This window comes from Leucoraja erinacea, chromosome 8 (genome assembly GCF_028641065.1).
Source record: "Leucoraja erinacea ecotype New England chromosome 8, Leri_hhj_1, whole genome shotgun sequence".
Classification (NCBI taxonomy): Eukaryota; Metazoa; Chordata; class Chondrichthyes; order Rajiformes; family Rajidae; genus Leucoraja; species Leucoraja erinaceus.
This window is the reverse complement of record NC_073384.1, coordinates 26340653-26363556: the sequence shown is the minus strand read 5'-3', so window position 1 is coordinate 26363556 and position 22904 is coordinate 26340653. Positions and strand designations below refer to the sequence as shown.

The 22904-nt window shown below is 43.4% G+C and overlaps 1 protein-coding gene across 1 annotated transcript in view; it reads left to right on the top strand.

Annotated features, from left to right (window-relative positions):
• The window catches only part of tarbp1 (TAR (HIV-1) RNA binding protein 1), a 226972-nt gene that overhangs the window by 184537 nt on the left and 19531 nt on the right, over positions 1 to 22904 (top strand). Inside the window, exon 29 of the mRNA XM_055639264.1 lies at positions 7007 to 7143. Within this exon, the coding sequence (XP_055495239.1) occupies positions 7007 to 7143 (137 nt within the window). The remainder of the gene's footprint in view (positions 1 to 7006; positions 7144 to 22904) is intronic.

The following is a 22904-nucleotide window of genomic DNA, read 5'->3' as shown; positions in this document are numbered from 1 at the left end:
ACACTAGTCCCACCTGTCTGCATTGGGCCCACATTCCTCCAAACCTGTCCTATCCATGTATCAGTCTAATTGCTTCTTAAACGTCGCACTCACTTGAGGTGCTATGGAAACTCAGCTATCGATTGCATTCATAATGGAAATTAAAAGGTTTCTGAGAATTAAAGGATTAAGGGATATGGAGGTAAGGCAGGAAAATTGTGTGCTTCATAGAAAATAGTAAGATTAAACGAGAACTTACCAGTTTGAAGTTTGATCTGTATTTTATGAGGAGTTACGATGAGGGATTACGTGAAGAAGCCCGCTCAGGGCGCAGGTGCGGCATGCTTCCAAGCAGCGGTGTGGAATCACAGACAGACACGTATTTGAAGTAACATAGTAAAGAATAAAGAGACATCAATTATCAGTTTGATCCATGTAATGAGGGTGGGAGCGGAGGGCACGTAATCCCTCATCGTAACTCCTCATAAAATACAGATCAAACTTCAAACTGGTAAGTTCTCGTTTAATCTTACTATTTTACTTCGGAGTCACGTGAGTGACTTCGTGAAGATTTCAAAGCTCTGTGATTTCAAACCGTGTAACAGTTTTGCTCACTCACTACCGAAAGCTCTTGAGGAAGGAAGTGTTATTGTAATCAACCAATGAATCTGTTTTGAAAACAAAACGGTATTTATTAACAATAACAAAAGAAAAATAGCTCCCCCGGGCTTTAAATTAAATATTTGCAGTTTCTAAAATTCTGGCTGCAAATACGTCAGGTTTCACCAACGGCTTATGATAAAATGTTCGGAATGTGGATTCCCTTGACCATCCTGCTTTGTTGAGGATAATGTCAATAGGCACATCCATCCTTGCTGCCGATGATGTGGATGCTGCCCTGGTGGAATGAGATTTAAATATATTAATGTTTATCCCAGCAGCTTCCAATACCTGTTTTAACCATCTTGAAATGGTTTGGCTTGTTACCCTGCCATGTGGCTTTCTGTGGCTGACCCATAAGGCTCTCTCACTTCCTCGGATATTATGGGTTGTGTCAATGTAAATGTTTATGTGGGTCACCACACACAATCGTGGCTCTGGTGGGTAAGCCCGGAATGCCACTAGCGTGTTAGATGTTCCTGGCCTGGACTGCTTTATCAGACCTTGTATTGTGAAGGTTATCTGATCTGACGTTGTTTCCATGCTGTCCAGTCGTAGTTTGTGTAAGGACTGGACCCTCTGAGCAGATACTAGCGCCATCAGCATGAGCGTTTTTAAAGTCAATTGCTCTAAACTGAGAGATCTTGCTGGTGGTCTGTCCCGAAGGTATGCGAGTACAATACTGACATCCCAAATTTGTGTATATCTGGGGTTGGGGGGCTTGCTGTTAAATATGCCCCTCATTAGTTTGACCACCAGCGGATGGGATCCCATGGGCTGATGTCCTGCAGGTTTGAGGTAGTTGGAGAGTGCACTACGTGCCGTGTTGATGGCACTGTAGCTCATATCTTCACGATGATGTAAATCGGCCAGGAACTCCAGAACATTCGCTACTGTGGCTGTTTTGTAAGCAGTCCCCGTTTTCTGGCAGTACGTTTCCCATTTCCTGATGTTGGTTAGGTACTGCCTCTTTGTAGATGTTCTCAGGGATGCTGACATGGTGGTGATGGTTTGTTGCGATAACCCCAGGTCCAGGTAAGGTCGGTCTAGAATCTGCAACCCAGGAGATTCATGTCTTGGTGGCATGGGTGGCTGATGCCTGATACTGGGTGAGTCAGTAACCCTGGATGACTGGGGAACACCATAGGTGCTTCCACCACCATGTCATGGAGTATTGGGAACCATGGCTGTGTAGGCCAGTCGGGCACTACCAAAATTCCAGATGCTGAATCCATCTGGATTTTTCGAAGTACCCGACTGATGAGGCAGAAGGGAGGAAAGGCATAGAAAACAAACTTTCCCCAATCCAGCGTGAATGCATCTACCGCTGCTGCCTCCGGATCTGGTTCCCACGCGACATAGATAGGTAGTTGGTGATTCAGTCTTGATGCAAATAAATCTATATCTGGCTTCCCATATTGCTTTACAATTTTAGCGAATGTTTTAGGATTTAACATCCATTCGATGTTGTCATTGAATTTACGTGACCTGGTGTCCGCCACTGTGTTTAGCTTACCTGGTAGATAGGTAGCTGAAAGCCAAATATGTCTTTCGACACACCATTGCCAAATCGTATTGACCAATTTGTCGCATGATAAAGATTTTATGCTGCCCATATGGTTAATATAAGCCACCACCGTTGTATTATCTATTTGTAATCTAACATGCAAGTGATGCATATTGGATGCATATGCTTTCAAACCATAAAAGGCGCCCAACATTTCCAAAGAATTAATGCCCAGTGTAGATAGTAATGATGATTCTGAGTTAGTCCATCTACCACCTGTGCTGGATATGGAGTTAGTTGCTCCCCAGCCTTGAGCACTAGCATCTGTTTGGAGTACTAAAGTAGCATTAGTAATAACAATAGGACTATAACTGTGCCAAATATTTTGTATCCACCACTGTAGCTCTGATATCGCTTCAGGGGGTAACGTCATGACCCGGTCATAATGACCTTTGTGCTGTTTTAGTGCCTTTATCTTTGCTCTTTGTAAATTTTGATAGTGCAAAGGTCCAAATTGGATAGCTGGGAATGCTGCTACCATTTTGCCAATTACTGCTGCCACTTGTCGAATAGTTGGTCTTTTCTTTATCTTTAAGTTATTACATGATTGTATCAATGCAATCATCTTTTCCCTTGGCAGGGTAATAGTCATTTGGACTGAGTTAATTGTGAAACCCAGATAGTCCATAATTGTGGATGGATTTAACTTGGATTTATCTGGATGTAAGACAAAGCCTAGAGTCTCTAGGAGCTGTTTAGTAGCTGATACTGCTGCTACAGCCAATTCCATAGTTTTCCCAACTATGAGGATGTCGTCCAAATATGCCATGACTATATGGTTTCGTTTTCTTAACGTTGCCATGGCTGGTTTTAATATTTTTGTGAATAGTCTTGGAGCTGAAGTAAGCCCATTAGGCAGTGCTTTATACTGCCAAAGCTCCCCCATCCAGATAAATTTAAGATATCTGCTATAATCCTTATGTATAGGTACTAGATAGTAAGCATCTTTGAGATCAATGCTGGCCATATAGTATCCTTTGGAAATCAGTTGTCTAGCAGTCACAAATGTTTCCATTTTGAAATGTATATACTTAACAAATTCATTCAGGGATGTTAAGTCAATGATGATGCGACATCCACCATCCTTTTTACTTTTAGTAAATATGTTGGAAACAAATTCCAAAGGCTCATGAGTAGTTTTTTCTATGACCCCTTTGTTTATAAGCCTCACCAGTTCAGCTTGTCCCTCCTGTTGTTCCTTGTTGGAGAGTACAAATGCCCTCTCGGGCACATGTTGAACTGGCGGTATATTTGAGATAAATTCTATTTTATACCCTCGAATACTATTAAGTATATATTTATCATCTGTGATCCTTCCCCATGCTTCTTTGAACAAGTGTAACCTTCCCCCTGTTAGTAAGTCACCCTTATTCTCGATATGCGGGTAGGAACCAGATCCACCTACCTCCATGGTTATTGGCGGGGTTGTGGTTTTTTCTTTTTGAGTGTTCTTCCCTGTCGACGTGCTGGCGATGTTGGGGGGAGGCGCATTTTCCAGGGGGTCCGCTGCAGGCCCTGACCTAAAAAAGGTCTCTGGGGATAGTGCGGCCCCAAGCTTTGACCAGTCGCATATTCGGGACGCCGACTGGTAGATACAGTGGTGTGCTGCCGCCTGGGTGGAATGAAGAGCTTTGGTATGTTTGCTGCCGGTGGTGCCCTCATGAGGCTAAAGGTCTTGGACGCCTCCTCCATCTCTTTTAGCTGTTTGTTCAAGTCCTTCCCAAATAAGAATGAGTCGGTCTCTACTGATGGAGTTTTGCATAATCCTGCAAATTTAGGATTGAGGGCCGGCTTGATGTTATCTCTTCTTAGGTTATTCAGCTCATATTGTGTTGTGCACATGAGTGCCAGGACATCCTGTTGGTGAGATGTCATATCTACGGTCTCGACACCCCGCGCATAGGCTGTTATAGCCGCCGTGAGGAGGCGAAGTATGCGCTGCAGTTTGACCTCCTGTGTCCGAATCGGTCCCCCCACGTTGCCCCATATTTGAGGATTGAGGCTCTTGACCTTGAGAGCCTCACAATTATCCGGGGCTGTGTGCTCCTCAAGCACTTGGGCGAGCACCTTCTCCTGCAGTGGTTTGTTGGAGAGATGGTTAATGCTGGCAGCCATCCTTGGCTCCAGCGGTGCTCCAACCCGTGGGGTAGCGACGAATCGGCTTACGACCCCCAGCAGCTCTTCCTGCACACCCTGCTCTCTTTCGGCTCCTTCCGCCTGCCCCATACTCAGACCAGCCTGCCCCTGGTCACCGATGCTAACCTCCCATTCCTGGTCCGAGGTCGCAAAGGGAGGTGCCGGACTCAGCACCATGGAGGGGGCGCCTGTCCTGTCTGTCCGAGAGCGCTGCTGCTCTCGGTAGACCATCCCCTCCAATAGCTGCTGGATGCAGCTTAGGCGGCTGTCTCTCCCCCGCTTTGGGGTGGACATTTCCCCCTCCGACGAGTCGGAATCGACCGGCCGGTTTGTCTTCCGGGTGGCTTTCCCAGCCCGCCGTGTAGGCTCTGGCGTGACTGGGACCGGCTCGGTCTGGGGAATTTCAAACCGCTGTTCAAGCGGTAGTACCGCCGGTTGCTGCCCCGCTGGAATCGACTCCTCTGGTGGAGTTAAAGCTCGGGCAGTTCTACTAGCGAGTTTTCTGCGTTGGGACATGTTTCTTCCAAAAGAACCAACACCAAACTCGCTCCGTTCCCAACGCACCGTTCACTTACCTGATGGTGCGTTTTTAAAGTGCAGCTGGAGAGCCTGACTCCAGCTGCCGCCGCTGTTGCACTTGCTGGCGTAATGCCGCACCTGCGCCCTGAGCGGGCTTCTTCACGAAGTCACTCACGTGACTCCGAAGTAAAATAAGTCATGATGGTGTTGAATGCTGGAGCAGATCTGAATGCCCACCCATGCTCTTGTCATGTTCCTAAAGCCTTTAATTTATTGAACATCTCAATGTGTTTTAGGGAGTGTGATCAAACAAACCCTGCTATACAACACGCTGGGATTGGCAACTAAAATGTAGTTAAAGCAATGGTGCCAGCAATGGCTGCCTCACCAACAATCTGTCTGTCCTTTCCTTCTTTGTGTTTTAATAGTATGTGTTAAATGCATGTTTTTAGTGTTTTTTAGCTTGTTTTATGTGGGGGCTGAGGGGGGGTGGGAGTTGGGGGAAACGTTTTCTAATCTCTTACCTTGACGGAGATGCAATTTTTATCTGTATCGTATCTCCGTCCGTACTGCGGCCTATCATCGAGGAGTTGGCGGCTTTTTTAGAGACCGATTTTGAGAGCTCCACCTCAGGGAGCCTACGGGAATTTAACATCGCGGAGCTCGTGATCCCTTTGCTAGGGGTCGACCTCGGAGCTCCCACCATGGGGCCTGCGGACTTAACATCATGGAGCCTGCCGTCTCTGGTCAGAGACTGACCGGGAACTCCAAGCTGCGGGAGTTTCGACCTCCCCTACAAGGGGGTTTCGATCGCCCTGATGCGGGGGCTTTGACCACTGGCTGCGGGAGCCTCGATCGCCCCGATGGATGGTTCGACTGCCCTGACCTCGGGAGAATAAAGAGGAAGAGATTGGTTTTCTTTGCCTTCCATCACAGTGAGGAATGTGGGCAATCTGCTGTGGTGGATGTTTATGTTAACTTTTATGTAGTTGTGTGTCTTGTTGCTATTTTTTCCGTCTGACTGTATGGTAATTCACATATCACTGTACCTTAATTGGTACATGTGACAATAAAACATCTTTGAAACATTTGAAACCTTTGACTTTAAGGAACAGTATAAAGGATTTGATTTATGAGGAACTTGGGGCTAAGCAAACAGATATCAGTGATGCAGTGAATACATTGGGTTTGTTAGAACAGCTGGAGAGTTTAGTTAATTAAATAGTCAGTCATATAATGCTAATAGTGGAATTGGTGACTTTGAAATGACCAGATTGCTGTATAAATCCATAGGGTACACTTTAGTCCTATTGGAAAGAACATTTGCCGTTCTAGCTCAGTCTGGCAAGTTAGTGATAATAAAGGGTAATGAAGTTTGCTTCTGCTTGGCCTCTAAATTGCTTGAGCAAGGCATTCAGTTCAGGAGCGTCTAGGAACGGACAGTAAATGCTGTCTTCGTCGATGAAGTCCATTAATCCTGTAAATGAACATTTTAATCTGTTCGCTGCCACGTTTTTTCACTATTAGCCATGATTCGAGTATACTCGGGGTTGCACTGCACAGGTTATCAAGCCAGAATTGGAAGCATGCAAAGATCACTGAGGGGAGATTTAACCTTGCTGGAAAAAATACAAACTTTAGAGATTGTTTTTTGCTCAAGATTCCAGCATCTGCAAAGTGCTGAAGGAACTCAGCAGGTCAGGCACCATCTGTGGAGGGAGTAAACAGACGATGTGTCAGGTCGGGACCCTTCTTCAGACTGAAGGAGAAGGTGGGGGGAGAGGGGGGGGAGAAAAAACTGGAAAAGAGAGGTGGGGATGAGACAAAACCTGGAAAGTCATAAGTAGATACAGTGTGACCGGGGGGATATTGTGTGATTGACAGATGAGTGGAATAAGTGAGAAAACCTAGAGGAGAAAAGAGGATAAGTGGGTGTCAGAAAATAGGTGAACAAGGCTGTGCCAAACACAAGGCATTAGTGCTAAACACAATTTTAAAAAGCCCATATCTGAAACACGGGAACCTCATTTGAAGAAAGGTGAAACGTTTGCATAGTCCTTCAGTAAAGAGGGAATCATGATGGGCAAGTCACCAGCGAGTTATAATGCCGTGTGTTTCTTTATCTTCAATCTCTCCATTTTGTAGGTGAGACCTGATCAACTAATTGACTACCTGCAGCAAAAGAAAACTGAGGGGCACACAATCATTGGAGTGGAACAGACAGCCAACAGCCAAGATCTTGCTCACTACAGTTTCCCGGATAAAACCTTGCTGTTGTTAGGGTGAGTTATGTCCCTCAAACAGTCAGATTTTCAACTGATAACAGGTTGAATTTAACAGGGAAATAATCATGGTCTTTGTGCTTTTGATTGGATGACAAATGATAAGCTGCAGAGCAACACTTTTATACATCCACACGGGAATGAATGTGCTAATCTTGTTGCTGATTGGTGTGTCTGGAAAAGAGCCCAGTTTATTTTGCCAACCACATTCCTTTGCATTATATTCAACTTTTGATTGCTTAGGTTCCCTCTGGGTGCTTTACTTTCCTCCCTTATCCTATAATTAGCATTTCTTTATAATATAAGAGCTTACTGGGGTACATAAATTGATTGCCTCTATTCTAATGTTAGAATTAATATAGCAATTAACTGTACTTTGGTAACTGCAGAACCTTTGGAGGTGGTAATTGCTTTTATCTGTGGCTATTTTGAGCCAAGCATTTACTATTTTTATTTGCACGCACTAGACAGCATTGTTGATATTAGCTAACCTGTGTAAAAAAAACGCCAACATGTTGATTCTGTACCCAACATTAAGTTCCCAGTCAGCTCCTGTGTCTTAAAATTGCATAGCATTAAAACAGGCCATTCAGTCTGTGCCAACCATCATACCTACCTATACTAATTTCACTTGCCTACATCAGTTATATATCCCTCGATTCCCAGCTCATTCAGCAATCTGTCCAGTTGCCTCTTAAATGTTGTTACTGTCCATTCCACTACTACTTTCTCCGCAACTCAGTCCATGTACCCACCACATTCTGTGTGGAAAGGTTGACCGTCTGATCCCCTTTAAATTTCTCCCCTCAGTTCCTAAACCTTTGCCCTCGAGTCTTGGATTCCTCAATACTGGGAAATAGACTGTAGCAATCCATGATTTCACAAACCTCTATAAGGTCACCCTTCAACCTCCTTCACGCCAGGGGGAACAGTCCCAACCTATGTAGTCTCTCTATAACTAAAGTGCTCCAGTCTCAGCACCTTCCCTGTTAATCTTTTCTGTACCATCTTCAGCTTAATCAATCCATCCTATAGCTGGGCGACCAGCATTACACATAATACTCCAAGTGTGGTCTCAACAAAATCACAGATTTTGGTGTCATCTACGAACTAACTAATCATGCCACCTCTATTCTCATCCAAATCATCATCCAGCCAAAAGGGGGTCCAACACTGATCCCTACGACACACCACTGGCCATAGACATATGATGAAAGAATAGGTCGACTGGGCTTGATTCACTGGAATTTAGAAGTATGAGAGCGTACCTTATAGAAACATATAAAATTCTTAAAGAATTGGACAGGCTAAATGCAGGGAAAATGTTCCCGATGCTGAGGGAGTCTAGAACCAGGGGTCACAGTTTAAGAATAAGGGATAGGCCAATTCGGGCTGATATGAGGAAAAACATTTTCACCCAGAGAGTTGTGAATGTGGAATTCTCTGCCCCAGAAGGCAGTGGAGGCCAATTCACTGGATGTTTTCAAGCGAGAGTTAGATTTAGCCCTTAGGCTAAAGGTTTCAAGTGATATGGGGAAAAAGCAGGAACAGGGTATTGATTTTAGATGATCAGCCATTAGGTGCTGGCTCAAAGGGCCGAATGACCTACTCCTGCACCTATTTTTCTATGTTCTATTATGCCATCTCTATTATAGCAGCATAATCCAAAACCTCCTGATAACGCAAACACTCCAATCCAGGCAACATCCTTGTGAATCTTTTTTAAACCTTTCCTACCTTAATCATGTCCTTTCAGCTGTGTAATTTACCTTTCATCATACATCTAAGCAAAATAGGATCAGAAAATTTTAGTTAATGAATATAATAAAAATTGGACATTTTTAGCCATCTTTTAACTTGCTCTAAACTCAGAAATTTCACATCATGTAAATACCACTGCGCTGGTTTCTCTTTGTTTGTTCTTTGGTAGCTTCAGGTTCCAGCCATCCATTATGTAGCTCGTAAACCAGATAAGATTGGCCCCTGCTGTTTCACATCTGTGCATCACCAATATGTATTTAACTTCCTGTTTCTATGATGAGCTTATCTCTAATAGTGGCAATTGTATCCTAGAAAATGCAGGTTGTGCCATTAATTCTTTCAATGTATTACCGCATCAAAGTGCTTTGGGCTTTTACACGGTAATGATTCTGCATTATAAAACTTGATATGCAATGTAAACAATGTGTAAAATTCAGTTAAAATCCCAACTGATAACATGATGTTGGTGAGGGTTGTGAATTAATATTAATGTTAAGATTAATATGAATCTGATATAAGATGAAGCAATCAGAAAACATTACATTTCAACCACAGATAAGATTATTTTCTTTGAGCTTTTTGTGCATGTCGTTTTCTGAACTAAGAATATAAAAAAAAAACACTGAATTGGAAGGAAATTGATGAAAATGTGCTGAGTAATTTGAATGCAGAGGAACTGAGTACATCAATCCCAGTGGATTGTTGAATTTGTCTTCAGCTAGCACCCTTCGCTGGTGGGAGAGGGTGGCCATGTGGATTTGCAGGGGAAGAAATACTGATTTTTCCCAGAAGGAAGACTTTTAGAGATCAAACATATCATGGAAAATCATAATAAACAATGTGCCAAATAATGTTAATAATTTTTAACCTTATAATTATGTCAAAATTGTTACTTTACACCCATGTAAATCTGTTGATAGGAATAGTTGGTGGGATTTATTTTTGGCAGAAAAGTTGTCATTAACAAGGCTCCTGTGCGCATGTGTATGTAAACAAACACGAATGTGCGCACCGTGTGCGGACGTGGCGCCGACAGACAAGAAGCCGAAGCAAAGAAGTCAAAGCCAAAGAACCGAATAGAAACGAGGCTGAAACGCCAATGAACCGAAAGAGTCCGAAGACAAAACGCCTACTAACCAAAAGGATGGGACGCCTAAATGCAAACTAACCGAAAGGGCGGGACGCCCAAAAGCCAACGAACCGAAAGGCTGCGTCGCCTAAAAGAAAACTTACCGAATGGCCGCTCTGTCGAAACGCCTCCTACCTGAAAGGCGGCGTCGCCTACAAGCCAAAGGACCGACTGGCGCTCGACAGAAAAGTCCAATAACGGACTTGACGTTGCCGGGGAGCGGGACTTGTCAGCGATTGGTCCAGACCCCCGCGTCAATCACATCACTGTGAAGGCATGAACATTGTTCCAAACCTCCGCTCCACCCGATCCCATCCTTTCGGTTAGTAGTCGTTTCGTCTTCGGACTCTTTCGGTTCATTGGCGTTTCGGCCTCGTTTCTATTCGGTTCTTTGGCTTCGACTTCATTGCTTCGGCTTGTTGTCTGTCGGCGCCATGTCCGGGTACCCGTGCGCACACACGCATGCGGATATACGTGCGCGCGCACACACGCACACAAACTATGAAGTATAAATAAGTGAATTGTTTCCCCCTCTTTGGTACAATTTAAGTGGTTCATTGCTAAAATATAAACAATGATTGAACTAGATTAATGTACAACATTGCGTTTTGGAATCCTCTGCAAAGAAGCTGCCAGTCCTATCCCTCCCTTAGCAGGTTTCCATAATGACGACAACTTCCCAGTTGCAGGTACCTATCCATGCCCTGAGTTCATCTGCCTTACCCATGAAGCCTCTTGCATTAAAGTAAATTCAATTCAATCCAATGGTCTTCCCTCGCTCCCTGCCATGCTACTGTCTATAATGTCCACTGAAATTTCTTTCATCATCTTCCTTACTGACTACCAGCCTCTCACCTGCATTCTGTCCTACATCGGATTGCGTCTCCTTGCCAATCATGTTTAAACCCCCCGTGTGGCACTAGCAAACCTGCCTGCCAGGATATTGCTTCCCCTCCAGTTCAGATGCAACTTGAAGGAAACTAATATCTTGGCAGGCAGATTTTCTAGTGCTATACGGGTGGGTTTAAACTAGATTGGTAGGGTGGCAGGATGTGCCTATGACAATAAACCTGACTTGACCAGTGAAAAAGATTTCACCGGTTTCAAGTTCACCTAGTCTCTTTCATTGCTATACATATCAATTCCACCCTTGTTGCTTAGCATTGTTGGCATTGCCTCACTTCTGCAATTCAGTGTTTTCTCCATTTGGACTGAGTTTAGAGGAGATATGAGAGCCAAGTGGTCCTTATGCCAACTAGACCAACAGTATACCATAGCACTTGATAATATGTCAACAACACCGTCCTTTTTGTTGATGATTGAGACAGACAATATTAATCAATCCCTGAAAGTATTTCAAACAGAATAAAAGAATAAAAAGCAAGTGTGAAACAGCATACAAAAAACAAAACAAGAATATTTATAAAGTGTCATAAACAATACCTATAAATAAATGAAATCGTATGTGTCCGAAAAGGAGCAGGAAGAAGCCAAAGCTTACAAAGCCAAAGCAAAGTACACTACAGCTTACCGAATTATCTGGAAGAAAATATACTTAACATGCTCTGGTTTGATATATTATGATTTATTGCAATTTATCTTATAGAAATATGTTATTACAGAAAACCATGGGATAGAACGTTAAAATCTTTACATTCCTTTTACTGCTTGAGCAATAATTATAAAGGTAAAGTGTAAAAATTATGACGTATGGATAGTAAAATTCCATTTAGAAATTGGCAGTGATATTTAAATAGGAGATGACATAAATTAAATATTTCAAACACTAATTACTCAATAACCTAATGGAAATGCTAAAGCCACATATTAATATTTTTATCACTTGCATTGAATTTTATTGAAGAGTACACAATTTTATGTTTAACACCATCACTGAGTATATTGTAGTTAAGGTAATAGTATCATCAATAGCATTAGCTCATAAATATGTTGACTTTTACGCACGTAAATCTTAGCTCTCTTTAAACAAGGTATGTTGGAATATTGCATTCAGTATTTGGAGTATTGTGCTTAGTATTTGGAGTATTGTATTCAGTTTTGGTCATCCTGCTATGGGAAAGATGTTATTTAGCTGGAAGGAGTGCAGAAAAGATTTACGGGAATGTTGCCAGGACTCGAGACCCTGAGCAATAAAGAGAGATTGGGCAGGTTAGGTCTCTATTCCTTTAGTGCAGGAGGATCTTATAGAGGTGTATAAGATCATGAGGGGAATTAATAGGTGAATTCACTGTCTTTCACCCAGGGTAGGGGAATCAAGAACCAGACCACCTTTATGTTTAAGGTGAAAGATTTAATAGGAATGCGAAGGGCAACATTTTCACTCAGAGGGTGGTGGGTGTATGGAATTAACTGCCAGAGGAGATAGTTTTAAAGCATAACAGCATTTTAAAGACACTTGAACAGGTACATGGATAGGAAAGGGTTAGTGGGATATGGACCAAATGCTGGCAAATGGGACTAACGTAGATGGGATATCTTGGCCAGCATGGATGTAGGGCCGAAGGGCCTGTATCCTTATTGCATGTCTCTATGACTCTATGTTGGATTCTATTGAGCTGAAGTACAAGGCCCTTTAAAAACAATGATACTGATTATTTATGGTAATGGTGTTGTAAAGCCAAGCTGTTAAAAAACATAGTCTTAAGGGCCTGTCCCATTTTTTAGGTGACTACAGGCGACTAGGCTGTCGCCGGGTGTCGCCTGTATGATCGTCAGTAGTCTCCTCAGTCGCCCAAAGAGTCGCCGCGGTGTCTCTCTGGTCGCCGCTGGATTTTCAACATGTTGAAACATTTTCGGAGACAGTCGGCGACAGTGGGTTTGATGGCAATGCGCGTAGCTTGACTTCTTCTGAAGTAGGTGCTGTCGTAGTTGTCGCCAGGTTAATGTAGGTCGCCAGGTTAACGTAGGTTGTCGCCAGTGCTGACTTCGTTTTTTTGTTGTTGTAAAAGTAATGATTCTATTTAAAATTTCATGTCGAAGGGGGGTCCAGTTGCCGGTTTTTCGGCGACCTGCTATGACTGGCAGTCGCCTAAAAATAGCCTAAGTGGGATAGGCCCTTTAGCCATACCTTTGTTCTTACTTCCTAGCCATTCTGTACTCTGATTTTGACCCACCATTATGCTGCAGTACATCCTAAAACTATCCATGGGTAACAAAAGCAAAATTCCGCTGTAAGCTGGAAATCCAAAATATGTGCTTAAAATGAGCTCATGCTTCCAACACGTCAGAGAACATTTACTCAGTGACCGGCTGGTCGATCTACCCAGGATTTCCTCCTCCAGCAAGAGACTGACCAACGAGTGTTATCATGATAGTTTCATTGTCACCATTACACATTGTTTTTTTTAAACTTCCTTATTTACTCGAATTGTTGAATTTAATTTCTCCAACATCCATGGTTGAATTTCAACAGATCAACAGGAGAATCGGCCCTGGAAAACTGTGTGCCTCTAGACTCTTATTTTCACCTGCCATCATACCTTTAATGTTGTTTCCTGGTCCACCACAGCTAGTTTGCCATAAACCTGGCATTGGATCTTCCTAGAGAAGGTGTTTCAACTGCTCAACTCAAACCAGTTACCAATAGTTGTGATATTGAAGCCAATTTTTATTATTATTTGCCCATGATGTATGTGTCAGAATTACAGTCACTAACAAGTCTAATCGAGAAAACTAACTACCACATTATGGATTTTAATGTTTTTATGGTAACACAACGGTATGATTTTAGAGTAAGTGTATCCAGATTTTATTTGTGTTTAAATTTAATTTGCACAATAATTTCAGCTAAGCAGCGTAAAAATAGGGCCAAATTGCAATTCATTGCCAAAACAAATGAATTAAAAGATAAACAAAGGAGACCATGAAGGTATGAAAGAAGGTTGGATGTGGTTGGTTGGGAAATTATATTAAAAAGTAAAAAGGTGACAGTGGCTCGCATTAAAATTAAATTTACTTTTTTTGGGGGCATAGATTTAAGGTGAGGGGAGAAAGGTTTAATGAGAACCTGAAGGGCAACTTTTTTACATAAAGGGAGTGGGTAAATGGAACAAACTGTCGGAGGAGGTAGTTGAGGGAAGTACTATTGCAAAATTTAAGAAATATTTTGACAAGTACATGGATAGGGTAGGTTTGAGGAACATGGGTCAAAGGCAGGCAAGTGAGATAGACACAAAATGCTGGAGTAACTCAGCGGGTCAGGTTGCCATGGGCATGTTGGACTAAACATCTACAGGTGCACGGTAGAGAGCATTCTAACTGGTTGCATCGTGGCCTGGTTCGGCATCTTGAACGTCCAGGAGCAAAAAAGACTGCAAAAAGTTGTGACCACTACTCAATCCATCACCGGCTTTGACCTCCCCACCGTTGAAGGGATTTATCGTAGTCGCTGCCTCAAAAAGGCAGTCAAATCATCAAGGACCCACACCTTCTTGGCCACACACTCATCTCACCATTGCCATCAGGAAGAAGGTACAGGAGCCTGCAAACTGTAACGTCCAGGTTCAGGAACAGCTTCTTCCCTACAGCCACCAGGCTATTAAACACAACAACGAATAAGCTCTGAGCTCTGAACTGCAAAAGACTATATTATTATTGCACTATAGTAGGTCCCCTTCGGTCATGACTGACCATGGGTGATGCATCCTAGTTTGCAGGTGATGTGTGGTCGAATGCAAGCGTGGGCGATGTCATATGTCACAGGCTGTTGCCCATGCAGCACGTCCCCCCTCTGCACATCACTGATCGAGCCAAAGGAACAGCAGGGCCGTTACAGTTTGGCACCAGCGCCGTCGCAGGAGCTGCCAGAGCGAGGTTGTAGACAACAACGAACTGCCTTAGGAGCTACGACTCCGGATTTTCTTGAGGTTTACTCCAGGTGCCTTTTCCATGACTGGATATGGCCACAAGGCAGTGGAGGTTTTAAATCAGAGTTTTCCCTCTCCTAGATGGACTACCTTTCCAGGCTGATGAGCCCCATCTGCCCAAAACTCATGTGGGCAGGAGCGTCTACCTTCCCATGCAGGTCTATAGCACCTGCCCACTACCCTATATCTGCACTATATTTGTCATTTATTGAACGTTTTCTTTTTTTCTCTTCCCCCGTTATGTACTATGTTTACATATTCACATATTCTGTTGTGCTGCAGCAAGTAAGAATTTCATTGTCCCATCCGGGACATATGACAATAAAACACTCTTGACTCTCTTAACTGAATGGTCTGTTTCCAGCTGTATGACTATAACTATGACAAGGGAAAAAAATGTACCTTTCAGCCACAAAAAAGACAATGGAGAAAAATAGCTCAACCACAACTGACAGGAAAACTAAAAGATGGTATGCAATCAAGGGAAGGTATGCTATAACGTTGACAGATCAGCAATAGGCTTTGGAGTGTTTTCCAGAACTCAGCAAAGGAAGACCAAGAAATTGATACAGGGAAAATACAACGAGGGTACACTGGCAGGAATAAGATAAATGAGGGAAGATACAGAGCGCCTATAATGGAGTCGAAGGAAAAGGCAGAGAAATTGATACTTTGTGTCTTTCTTTGTGAAAGACTGAGACTAATTCAGAGATGACACCGGGTCAACAATGAATACAGTGACACTCACTGTAGGGTGAACGCAGGTGATATGGTTTATTTATGGTGACAGACAACAGCGACCAGAAGGTCTGGGTCTGTGTGGGGGCGCTGTCCCTCATCATCAGTGTGTATGTGAGAGGATGCTGGCGATCTCAGGAACCACATCCTGGAGGCTCAATCTTAACCCGACAGTTCAGTCTTGACTGTGAAGCATGGGCATTATCTGGCTTGTCCCAGGCACTCGTCCCAGAGGCTCAGTCTTGGCCTCCAGGGTTGCAATGGATGTCTAGGGTTTGTCCCGGCACCTCAGTCTTAACCTTGAGGAGGAGGCGCTGGCTGTTTAGGGTTGTCCTGGAAGCTCAATTCTGGCCTTGAAAGAGACACTGACTGTCTTGCGCTTATCCCAGTGGCTCAGTCCTGATCTCAAAGGAGATTGCAGCGAACTCAGGCTTGTCTCTGTGGCTCAGCCTTGGCCTTGTAAAGAAGGCGCTGGCAGTCTCGGGCTTGTCCCAGTGGCTCAGACTTTACCTTGAAGAGGAGCCTATGGCAGTCTCGGGCTCATCCTGATAACTCAGCTTTTGCCTTGAGGAGGAGACACAATCGGCCTCAGGCTTGTTCCAGCAACTCAGTTTTTGCTTCTGTATGCAGGCACAGTCCCTCATTGTCTGTGCGCAGGTGAGGAGGCACTAGCGGTCTCAGGCTTGTGCCACCCACCCAGTCTTAGCCTCAAGGCAGGCACTGGCTATCTAGGGCTTGTCGTGGCAACTCAGTCTTGGGCTCAAAGGAAGACGTCCTGGCGGGCTTGGGTTTTTCCTGGCAGCTCAGTCTTCCTCCAAACTTGCAAATGGGGAACACAACTAGTAGTGATGTGCCCCACTTTCTCTCCCTCTCTCTCCTTTTTTCTTCACTCTCTTTCTTCCTTTCTCCTGCTTTCTCTTTCTCCACTCTTTTCTCTCTCACCCCTTCCTTTTCCCTTCTTCCTCCTCTGGCTGGCATTGCCATGGTTTTTAAGGAGGAGGCTAAAGCTGGGCTAATCCAATAACAGCTAATTGAACATAGCTGTTGCCTCGGCTTAATGCAGAGCTCTGTCCCGGGTGCTGATGTTTTCCAGTAGCCAAGCTCTGTTTGTGGTGTTGGTGAGGCTTCTCTTAACCTCTGCCGAGTACGGGGATCGGAGCGACAAACGAGAGAAGAGGGGGTGTAACAAGCTGCAAAAACCTACCAGAAATACAAATTAATCAATGGTCAAGTAAGAATGAAGAAATGAAGGAAATTATTATTAGTAAAATAAAACTACCATAGGAATTGGTGAGTGTGAAAGCTGAGAAATCACAAGGGCCCACGACCTATAGCCCAGAGCTTTGAAAGAAATGGCTTTAGAAATGGTGGTTGTTTGGGTTATCTTCTTCAAAATATACAGATTTAAGAATTGTTCCTGTAGATTTGAGGGTCGCAAATGTAACCCACTGGCTAAAGAAGGAAGGAGAGAGAACAGCGGGCCAGGCAGCTTTATGGAGGGAAATGGACAGATAATCTTACTGGTCAGGACCTTTCCTCAGACAAAGAATCATCAGTCTGAAGAAGGATTCCAACCTGACATGTTGTCTGTCCATTTCCTTCCACAATGCCGTCTGACCACCTGAGTTCCTTCAGCACTTATTAAGATGGATTAAGAACTGGTTGTCGGATGGATAGCACGACAAGTGGAAACAAGTGGACCTTTCTCAATTGGTAGGCCGTGATTAGAGGAGTACTGGCAGATAAAAAAAATAAGGAGGAAAAGTGTAAGTAGGTATGTTACAATACTTACCTTCACCGGCGCTGCAGTTCTGCCATTGGCCGTGTGCGCGACTTTGGCGCCTTTGAGGGCCAAATGCTGTTTTTCCTGCCTGTCCGAGATATATTTTCTCGGGCTGCTAGCTGATGCTGAAAAATTGTTCCGACTTGCATTCTCAGAAGTTTTGTTAAAAAATCGCGGGACAATTTAATCGCTGGAGTAAAATAAAAAGCGACTTCTAACACCGTCAACGCTGACAACGGGACGGATCTCACGTAGGGGACAAAACATAAGGTAAGGAGTTTATTTTACATATAAACTTTCTTAGGATGACTTTAATCAAACTTTCATTGGCGAAAATGTGATTATGTAAATATACGAACCGGCAGTGTTTTTCCTGCCGATAAGGGGTTCAAATTCACCGCAAACCGCAAAGTTCCAATCGATCGCGTTCCACTAAAACCCACTCACAAGATGATTAAAATGGCCATTAATTTACAGGAATTAAACATTAAATTTCTTCCATTTGGCCTATAAATTCATGACAATGAGATTGAAAAATCATGTTATATTGTGAATTCTTGTGTGAATGTTATTTGGACAGGCTATTTAAAAATGTTAATCTTTTCTTAAGAAATGGATAGATGTTTAGGTCTAGTAATTAAATTTTGAAATTAGCTATAATGAGGTAACTAACTAATTATATGCTTTAATTTCAGGTCATCCAAGTAAGATTGTTTCATATTTGTTTCAGAATGCTTCAATCTATAATAACTGAAAATTTCTTTCAGTTCTCTTAATTTTTAAGGAAGTTATGGGCTTTTGACTGTCCTCGATCGCAGCTTTTGTGTTAAGTCAGTGGAAAAGCAATAGGGAACAAGATGCTAATTTCTGAGTATGAAAATGACCATAACTTATTTAATATGGAAGATATGAAAGTGAATTAGGTGTCAAATGGAACTTATTTTAATGCTTTATCTGGTGGAATAAATTGCAGACTTGATTTTTTAAATCTCAAAATTTTGTAATATTGCTAGTGTAAGGTCATGCATGTTGGTATACAAAGCCAAAATTGGAATAGTGAGAGATTGGGTAATGGTGTTGATGTTCGAAGGAATCTGGGTGCTCTTATACACAAGTCAATAAAAGCAGTACAGCATTCAGGAAGTCAAATGGTATATTGATCTTTGTTACCAGATGTGTCTTTAGGACAATACTAGATGAAGTAGGACCCGTTGGGTCCCATGTTCACACGGGAGGGCTGGTCCCCCAACGCAATATTCCACCTCTCCACCAATTCCAATATTGGTGGCCAGTGGGGGGTGGGGGGGCTTTCTGGAGTGCTAGTATGGGTGTTGTGGGCCAAATGGACTGGTTTCCTGAAGGCTAGTATGAACATCGTGGGCCGAATGGATTCTTGGGCTGGCAGCTCAGTCACTCAGGCCTGGTGGGCTGACAGCTCAGTCACTCAGGCCTGGTAAGAGGAAAGAGAGGTGGAGACATTGAGAGAGAAATTTCCCACTACCACTACATACTAGTTTTCACGTAACACTATATTATTATCCAGATCTACTTATTTTGACTGATGGCAGAGGTAGGGTTGATGTCAGTGGAACATGCATTTTCAAAGAAGCGATAATATGGAAAACGGGCCATGAGTAATAAACCCAGTTATTGCATGAAAAAAGCATATTCCTTTCAAAACGGTAAGTAAAATCCCTGAAAAACTAAACCGTACAGTATGTTGATTTACAATTGGGAAGCAGGGTTCAGTTTGAACGCTGCTGGAGTTTGCACTGTCATATAGGTGTTGAGCAGCCTGTGTAGATTGTTAATGCTTTAATTTGATAACGTGAATCATATGCAAATGGAGCAGATGGCAAATGTCACAGACCCTGCAACCATGCAACAGATGAATGTTGCAGCTGATTAGTCTACATCTGAACAATTATCTGCTGAAGCAGGCCATCTTGGTTCAAGCAGTTCTCAGTACATCAAAATTATGATAGTTCATGTTTAAAAAATATTTATTAATGAGGAAGAAGATAATGTCCTGAGTGAATGAAAATAGTTTATTAGAGCTGAATCTAAGATTATTTGACATAGTTAGTTTATTATGGTCACATGTGCTGAGGTACAATGAAAAGCTTTTTGTTGCATGCTATCCAGTCAGCGAAAAAAATATACTTGATTACGATCCAGTTGTCCACAGTGTATAGATACAGGATAAAGGGTCTAACATTTACATAGAAACATAGAAGATAGGTGCAAGAGGAGGCCATTTGCCCCTTCGAGTCAGCACCGCCATTCATTGTGATCATGGCTGATCATCCACAATCAGTAACCTGTGCCTGCCTTCTCCCCATATCCCTTGATTCCGCTAGTCCCTAGAGCTCTATCTAGCTCTCTTTTAAATTCATCCAGTAAATGCCAGTGAATACAAGCCCAGTCTTTCCAATCGTTCCTCCTATGACAGTCCCGCCATCCCAGGGATTAACCTCGTGAACCTACGCTGCATTGCCTCAATAGCAAGGATGTCCTTCCTCAAATTAGAGCAAAACTGCACACAATACTCCAGATGTGGTCTCACCAGGGCCCTGTACAACTGCAGAAGGACCTCTTTACTCTTGTACTCAAATCCTCTTGTTATGAAGGCCTACATGCCATTAGCTTTCTTCACTGCCTGCTGTACCTGCATGTTTACTTTCAGTGACTGATGTACAAGGACACCTAGGTCTTGTTGCACTTCCCCTTTCCCTAATCTGACACCATTGAGACAATAATCTGCCTCCTTGTTCTTGCCGCAAAGTGGATAACCTCACATTTGTCTACATTATACTGCATCTGCCCACTCACTCAACCTGTCTGCTGACTCACTCAACCTGTCCAAGTTGCCCTGCAACCTCCTAGCATCCTCTTTGCAGTTCACACTGCCACCCAGCTTTGTGTCATCTGCAAATTTGTTAATGTTACTTTTAATTCCATCATCTAAATCATTAATATATATTATAAATAGTTGCGGCCCTAGCACCGAGCCTTGTGGCACTCCACTTGCCACTGCCTCCCATTCTGACAGGGACCCGATTATTCATACTCTTTGTTTCCTGTCTGCCAACCAATTTTCTGTCCATGTCAATACCCTATCCCCAATAGCATGTGCTCTCATTTTGCCCACTAATCTCCTGTGTGGGACCTTATCAAAGACTTTCTGAAAGTCCAGATACACTACATCCGCTGGCTCTCCTTCATCCATTTTACTTGTCACATTCTCAAAAAATTCCAGAAGATTTGTCAAGCAGGATTTCCCCTTATGTATTCATGCTGACTTGGACCAATCCTTTTACTGCTATCCAAATGTGCTGTTATTACTTCTTTGATAATTAACTCCAGCATCTTCCCCACCACCAGTGTCAGGCTAACTGGTCTGTAATTCCCTGTTTTCTCTCTCGCTCCTTTCTTGAAAAGTGGGATGACATTAGCTGCCATCCAATCCACAGGAACTGATCCTCAATCTATAGAACATTGGGAAATGATCACCAATGCGTCCACAATTTCTAGAGCCACCTCCTTGAGTACCCTGGGATGCAGACCATCAGGCCCTTGGGATGTATCAGACTTCAGTCCCATCAGTCTACCAAATGCTATTTTTCGCCTATTGCAAATTTCTTTCAGTTCCTCTGTCTCCCTAGATACTCTGTCCTAGGTACATCTGGGAGATTGCGTGTGTCTTCCTTAGTGAAGACAGAACCAAAGTACCTGTTCAACTCTTCTCCCATTTCCTTGTTCCTCAAAATAATTTCACCTGTTTCTGCCTTCAAGGGACCCACATTTGTCTTTACTAATTTTTTTCTCTTAACATACCTAAAGAAGCTTTTACTATTCTCCTTTATATTTTTGGCGAGCTTACCCTCGTACTTCATCTTTTCACCTCGTATTGCCTTTTTTGTTACCTTCTGTTGTCCTTTGAAAGTTTCCCAATCCTCTGGCTGCCCTTTGCTATGTTATACACCTTTTCTTTTAGTTTTATTCCATCCCTAACTTCCCTTGTCAGGCACGGTTGCCTCTTACTCCCCTTAGAATCTTTCTTCCTCTTTGGAATGAAATTATCCTGCATTTTCTGGATTATACCCAGAAATTCCTGCCATTGCTGTTCCACCATCATTCCTGCTAGGAATTCCCGTTTCCAGTCGACCTTGACCAGCTCCTGTCTCATGGTCCCCTTTGTTCAACTGCAACACTGACACTTCTGATTTAACCTTCTCCCTCTCAAATTGCAGATTAAAACATCATATTATGGTCGCTACCTTTAACTTGAGCTGGTTCATTAAAAAACAACACTAAATCCGGAATTGCCTTCTCTCTGGTAGGCTCCAATACAAGCTGCTCGAGAAACATAGAAACATAGAAAATAGGTGCAGGAGTAGGCCATTCGGCCCTTCGAGCCTGCACCGCTATTCAATATGATCATGGCTGATCATCCAACTCAGTATCCTGTACCTGCCTTCTCTCCATACCCCCTGATCCCTTTAGCCACAAGGGCCACTCTAAGAATCCATCCAGGAGGCACTCAACAAACTCCCTTTCTTGGGGTCCAGAACCAACTTGATTTTCCCAGTCTCCCATAACCACAGTGGGATTACCTTTGTTACATGCCAATTTTAACTCCTGCTGCAACATGCACCCTATATTCAGGCTACTGTTTGTGGGCCTGTAGATAACTCCCATTAATGTCTTCTTACTATTTCCTCAATTCTATCCATAGTGACTCTACATTCCCTATGTCACTCCTCGCAAGGGATTGAATTTCATCCCTCACCAACAGAGCTACCCCACCTCCTCTGCCCACCTGCTTGTCCTTTCTATAGGATGTATAACCCTGACTATTCAGTTCCCAGTGCCGATCCTGCTGCAGCCATGTCTATCTAATCCCCACAATATCATATGAACCAATCTCTAACTGAGCCTCAAACTCATCAACTTTACTTCAACTTTGCGCATTCATATATAATACTTTTAATCCATTACTCACATTACCTTTCACATCGATTCCTGTTTCACATGGCCATACTCTCCTATCCCTTCGTGAGCTTTCTGTCCCGTTAATTCTGGTGTCTTTCTTAACTTTTCCTGTACTCTTTCCCTTTAGCTCCATTCTTGTATTTACAATTTGTCTCCCCCCCCCACTATTTAGTTTAAACCCACCCGTCTAGCAGTGGCAAACCTGCCTGCCAGAATGCTGGTCCCCCGCCTGTTAAGGTGCAACCCGTCCCTTTCGTACAATTCGCCCTTACCCCAAAACAGATACCGGTGGTCTAAGAATCTACATCCCTGCCCCCTGCACCAGCTCCTCAGTCACACTTTCAGATCCCCTATCTCCCTGTTCCTGCCTTCACCAGCACGAGGTACTGGAAGCAAACCGGAGATAACCACCCTGGAGGTTCTGCATATTCAGCCTTCTTCCGAGCGCTCTAAAGTCGCGCTGCAGAAT